At 34.2% G+C, this 6401-nt stretch overlaps 1 protein-coding gene across 1 annotated transcript; it reads right to left on the bottom strand.

Annotated features, from left to right (window-relative positions):
- Positions 1 to 4862: 4862 nt before the first annotated feature.
- On the bottom strand, positions 4863 to 6111 carry LOC137622599 (KRAB-A domain-containing protein 2-like). Its single transcript, XM_068353205.1, has 2 exons — positions 5518 to 6111; positions 4863 to 5087 (listed from the first exon to the last, which is right to left on the bottom strand). Exons 1-2 carry the CDS (start codon positions 6109 to 6111, stop codon positions 4863 to 4865), a joined length of 819 nt encoding a protein of 272 aa, XP_068209306.1.
- Between the last annotated feature and the right edge of the window lie 290 nt (positions 6112 to 6401).

The following is a 6401-nucleotide window of genomic DNA, read 5'->3' as shown; positions in this document are numbered from 1 at the left end:
TATTATTGACAAGATATAGAAAGGTCATTATCACTGCTTACATCAATGTTGAATCGATGGAACTTCAGTAGTTCAAACGTGCGGCGAATATTTTTTTTTCTTTTATGTTGAACAGGCTGACATAAGTCTGTATTCATATTGAACAGGCTGACATAAGTCTGTATTCATATTGAACAGGCTGACATAAGTCTGTATTCATATTGAACAGGCTGACATAAGTCTGTATTCATATTGAACAGGCTGACATAAGTCTGTATTCATATTGAACAGGCTGACATAAGTCTGTATTCATATTGAACAGGCTGACATAAGTCTGTATTCATAGTTCCTGTATGACAGATCTATTTTAACCTTGCTGCTGGTCTTAGGATATTTTATACTCGATAATTTGTTTATTTCCTTACTTCCATTCATTACTTCCCAGGGTTATTTTTTGCCTGTTGGAGTCCTTGGGCTTGTAGCATCCTGCTTTTCCAACTAGGATTGTAGCTTAGCTATAAATAATAATAATAATAATAATAATAATAATAATAATAATAATAATAGGTAATAATAATAATAATAATAATAATAATAATAATAATAATAAGAACACTTGGAACCATACTTAAATCATTGCAAAGGAATCTTGAAAAGATAGGAGCCGATATAGCCCCAGGACTTGTGCAGAAGAGCGTGCTACTTGCAAGACAACATATAAAGAGTAAAGTGATGGATTCCTAAGGAAGCTGGATGTGACCCAGAACCCCACATTATAACCAACCAGACTCTGTAGACCATTATTAAGAAAATCATCATCATCATCATCATAATAATAATAATAATAATAATAATAATAATAATAATAATAATAATAATAATAATAATAAAAGTGTATTGATGATACCAACCTTTCCTGAAACTCCAATTTCTTTCTTCAGTGAGAGACAAAAAAAAAAAAAAAAAAAAAAAAAAAAAAAAAAAAAAAAACTTTCAGATCCTATTTACACACCAGGCAGTAACTGCTGCAGTATACCCTGCCTAAGCTTTCAGCCAACCCCCTCTCCACCCAAGCTAGGACCAGGGAGGATCAGGTAATGGCTGCTGATGACTCAGCCTACAAGCTCCCAAAAAACCCATCCTTAGCTCATACACTCATTACACGAAAGTATTGCATGGGATTAGTCCAGCGTAAATACTCTTTCAATTTCTGCTACTTTTCTTTTATTATATAACAAAATTTTATTTTTATTTTTACTACATGTACATTTAGGCTGGAATGGGTAACGATTTCAAATTCGTTTGTTTTCATACAAGTTACTTCTAATAAAAGAAATGGTAAAATAACGAATATTTGATATGAAATTATATATATATATATATATATATATATATATATATATATATATATATATATATATATATATATACACACATCTTGTATGTACTGTATATACCTATCTATAAATACATATATGCATGTGTATATATCAATATATATTCATGTATACGTATGACTGTATATACATAGATTTAAGCATATATATATATATATATATATATATGTATATATATATGTATATATATATATATATATATATATATATATATATATATATATATATATATATATATATATATATATATGTGTGTGTGCGTGTGTGTATGTGCGCGCGTTTGCGTGTATGTGTATGTATGCAAGTATGTGTCCATTTGCATATGAGAGAGAGAGAGAGAGAGAGAGAGAGAGAGAGAGAGAGAGAGAGAGAGAGAGAGAGGTTTTCTACCTTTCTGGAGTAGGTGCAATGACTTCTACCGCTGGGAAAGAGATTATTTCTATGCAAAGACTGCAGAAGAAGAGATGCATTTTGGATGCATCATGTTTGTACCTCGTTAAAGCCCTCACAGAGGTACATTTATGAGGCCCTTCTAAATGGACATAATTAACGACTATTTTTGGATCTCTCTTTCTATATCTACCTGTATATATATATATATATATATATATATATATATATATATATATATATATATATATATATATATATATATATATATATATATATAATATAATATATATATCACATTCTGCTGCGCCTATAGACGAAAAGGGCCTCAGTTAGATTCAGCCAGCCGTCTCTGTCTAAAGCTGCTATATATATATATATATATATATATATATATATATATATATATATATATATATATATATATATATATATATACATATAAAGATATCTATATAAATATATATATATATATATATATATATATATATATATATATATGTATATATATATATATATATACATATTTTATATATATATATACGGTTAGATTTCACCAGTCGGCTCTATCTTGAGCTTGTATATATACTGTATACACAAACACACACACACACACACACATATATATATATATATATATATATATATATATATATATATATACATATATGATTAGGACATACAAGTTTAAATGCACTAGTATAATAAAATGGAAAATACCATCTAATATTGTAAAAATCAACGAAGAAACTGGAGAACATTTATCAAACGAGCGGAAAACAGAGATAAGACAATGCAAAATAAGAATTACCAGCGACAACTTTCTTCGACCCTTTTTTAGCGACTTCTTTTTACGACCTCTTTTCGGAGCCCTTTTATTTGACACCAGCTAACGAAGACTAAAGCATTTGGAGCTCAAATCAGTCGATAAATAATTATGTCACCAGGCAGAGGTCATCAGTGGGAGATAACGAGTGGAGAGGTTGGAAGCAATTGTGGAAAATGCATTGTAGGTTTTCCAAGCAGTGGAAAAATACGCTTCTTTTAATTAGTGGATAGTTAAGTATATATATTTCATACATATATATTTTTTAATTGGGCCGTAATTGGTAGTGTCATTGCCCGGTGAAAAAATGAATTGTATTCAAGGTTGTACATTCTTCTAAACGGTGAGAATGCATTTACTTTCATGTTTGAATACATACACATTTTTTTATGTGAAACGTTAGGTAATTAGTGAGTTACATAGTTTCACATTTCCTCACCAGAACAAAATTTAAGATTTCCAGTTAAACAGTTTCACATTTCCTCATCAGAAGAAAATTTATGATACCCAGTTACACATATATTTAGTAAAGATGGAAAGACAAGTAATTTTTTTTTTTTGGAAAATCGTTTTTAAAATGTGCGATATAAACATTACTATTTCCTTCCAGTTCTTTACTTTAATAAGTGAACTTTGGTGAACAACGATTTTACGAATCTCTTCTACATTTTCAGAGTTTAAAGTACAAAAACTGGGAAGCAAAATTAATTCTCTTGAAGATTGGAGGCTGTAACCGTGGACTGGAACTTCCATTTGCTGTGGGTTGCAGAATCCGTGAGTCCCCTTTACAGGCAGGAAGGGAACTCAAGTCTAAGACTGGTGTCCTCCTCCCATGGAAACATTGGAAAATTCCTCCTACCCCGTCTCGGGCAGGAGTTAACTTATTTATTCACCTCTCAGGTTGAAAGGCAAAAGGGCATCCCCAACTGGACTTCTCTCCTCCTTCTTCTTGCGGCCAACTGTACCGCATTTCTTGAAGTTAATTAAGTGCCTGTCACGTCGAAATTTGGTGTGGGGGAGGGTCACACCCCAAGATGGGGGGAGAAGGGGGAAACCTTTCACTGTGTTTCCTAGTGATGGAAGAGCGGTCTTGCTCACTTGCAAGACTTCTTATAGGCCAAATCTAAGGTGTGGCGATATGACGTTATTTCCGGTGACTGTTCCTGTGTTTTATTGGTCCCCTACTTCTATCGTAATGTTGACGTCATTCATAATGCTTGACGTTCTGGTAACGTCATAGTTACCGGCTTTCTTGCAGGCGTCCTTTAGTTTGGTGATTATCTAAAGCAGAGCGTAGCATTTACTCATACAAGTGAGTCATGGGCTCTAGCCCCTGAGCTGGCCGTTTGTTTTGTCTATAAAAAACTACAATATAGCATTTGGCGAGCAAAATGCCTTTCTCTCGTTCATAGCCTTTCTCTATTCAATAACTCTTTACGAAATCAACTAATTTTATTTTTCTCTATCATTTAATTAGTGAACAAAAATTTATAAAATACCTAATATATATATATATATATATATATATATATATATATATATATATATATATACATATATATGTTACAGTGAATCTGTATAATCAGGGAATATATATATTCTCTGATATTTTCAGGGAATGTGCATAATGTCTGATTCACTCAGAGGATATGTATATTCCCTGAAATTTTTAGTGAATATACATATTCCCTGATTATTCGGCCTTATTATTATACAGATTCCCTGAATCGTGTTTGGTATGAAAGAACAATGAAATAAATAGCTGAAACGATAAACAAAGCTTGTTTTCACAATGTAAACTTGTATGGTATGATAGAATAAAGGAATAAATCACTAAAAACAGTAATACACTTCTGTAATATTTTATTTATCACATAAAACACTTGGATGTAAAAAATTTATTATGAACAGAAAATAAAACTTGTCTGTCACAAAATACTCATTTAAAATAAAACTTGTCTGTCACAAAATACTCATTTAGAATAAAACTAGTAAAAAAATAATAAGGATCCTTCTAATATTTAGAACGAAGCCTTGTTTTCACAATGCAAACTTGCATGACATCGTGAGTTGCATTTAACTCTCAGCTTAAAACAGTTTCATCGATTTGTTTGACAACGTTTTGAACCAGCACAGTTGCATTTGGCGAAACCTTGACCACCTGACTTCGACTCTTGCTGCACAGCAGTTCGAAGCGAAACAATCCTATCGGTTGTCACATGGTCTTTTGAATACAGTTCATACATACATAAATCAAACTGATTCCTGGGTTATTTCCAACTCAGTATACCACTCTTCACTGCAATCGTGTAATTGTCATTTTCGTCAATATCCATAATTATTCCCATGATATTCCTTGGATCCCCACGACCCCTATCCACCATTGGTATCGGAATCGTTACATTGTTCCCGACGTTTCCACGGTCCATAATACGACGACTTCGTTTAACCATACTTTCAGCTTGTGAAAGCTGTGCTTCGCCCGCACGTATTCGCTGAGAGGTAATATTCTTTTGACGAGCGGAGAGTAGAGATGTTGGTTCGACAGCAGGTGGTTCAGCAGTAACTGGTTCGACACCATATGGTTCGGCAGTAACTTGTTCGACAGCAGGTGGTTCGACACTGCAGAGAGAGAGAGAGAGAGAGAGAGAGAGAGAGAGAGAGAGAGAGAGAGAGAGAGAAACATTACACTCACTACAATCCACATAATAACATAAAAATACAGTGTATTGAGGGAAATTTGTTATCCGTTCGACCATAAGGATACCCTACTGACTAACCTCTAATCACAGTCGTGCACAATACTCCCAGTGCAGTGACTTGTTCGACAGCAGGTGGTTCAGCAGTAACTTGTTCGACAGCAGGTGGTTCGACAGCAGGTGGTTCAGCAGTAATTGGTTTGACAGCAGGTGGTTCAGCAGTAACTGGTTCGACATCAGGTGGTTTAGCAGTAACTGGTTCGACAGCAGGTGGTTCATCTGAAGTTGTTTCTTCCGTAATTACTGCCAGCAAATCGTCCTCACTTTGGAGACGGTGAATTACATCATGTGGAAGAGCTGAAGTTATCAGTCCTACTTTTGCATCGGATCCAAACAATGCAGCAAATGGTGACCTTCTAATGCCAGAATGGTAGCTAGAGTTTTTTTGAAACTGCACAAATTTTAAACCAACTGTCCAGTCTGTTGTATTATTATCACTCAACCAGGCTACCAACATATCTTTAATATCACAGTTTGCTCGTTCAACTGACCCCTGGCTCTGAGGATGTCTAGGTTTTCCATGAACCATTACAAGATCAGGCCAAAGCAGTTTAAGTTCTGTAATAACACAAGCAGTAAACTCCAATCCATTGTCACTTTGTAGAATTTCCGGTGCACCAAGTAAAAGGAAAATATCCAACAGCTGATACGCAACTTCTGCAGCACGTTTTGATGTGAGAGGTCTCAATACACAGAACTTTGTAAGATGATCTTGGTAGACCATTATCCACTTATAGTTGCCTTGCTTCATCGCCTGCATGTCTACAAGGTCAACTTGTGATCTGGAGCCAAAATTCTTTGTCAGAATAGGTCGAACAACAGTCCCTTTGGTTGTTGATCGCTTACGTTTACGGTGACATTAGATGCACAGTGATTTGTAAATAGATATTGCATCATGGGTAATGTTGGCATACTTTTTAGATAATTCCTTTACCATCTTATCGCGCCCTCCGTGGCCAGTTGCAATATGAGTACGCTTAATAATGTCAAATGTATCCTCCAGTGTAGCAAAATAGATAGGATCTTCATTGGCAGTCCGTCTTCTAATCA

The sequence above is a fragment of the Palaemon carinicauda genome, chromosome 29, assembly GCF_036898095.1.
Source record: "Palaemon carinicauda isolate YSFRI2023 chromosome 29, ASM3689809v2, whole genome shotgun sequence".
NCBI classification, from domain to species: Eukaryota; Metazoa; Arthropoda; class Malacostraca; order Decapoda; family Palaemonidae; genus Palaemon; species Palaemon carinicauda.
The sequence above is the reverse complement of the archived record's forward strand: the minus strand, read 5'-3'. Positions and strand labels throughout refer to the sequence as shown.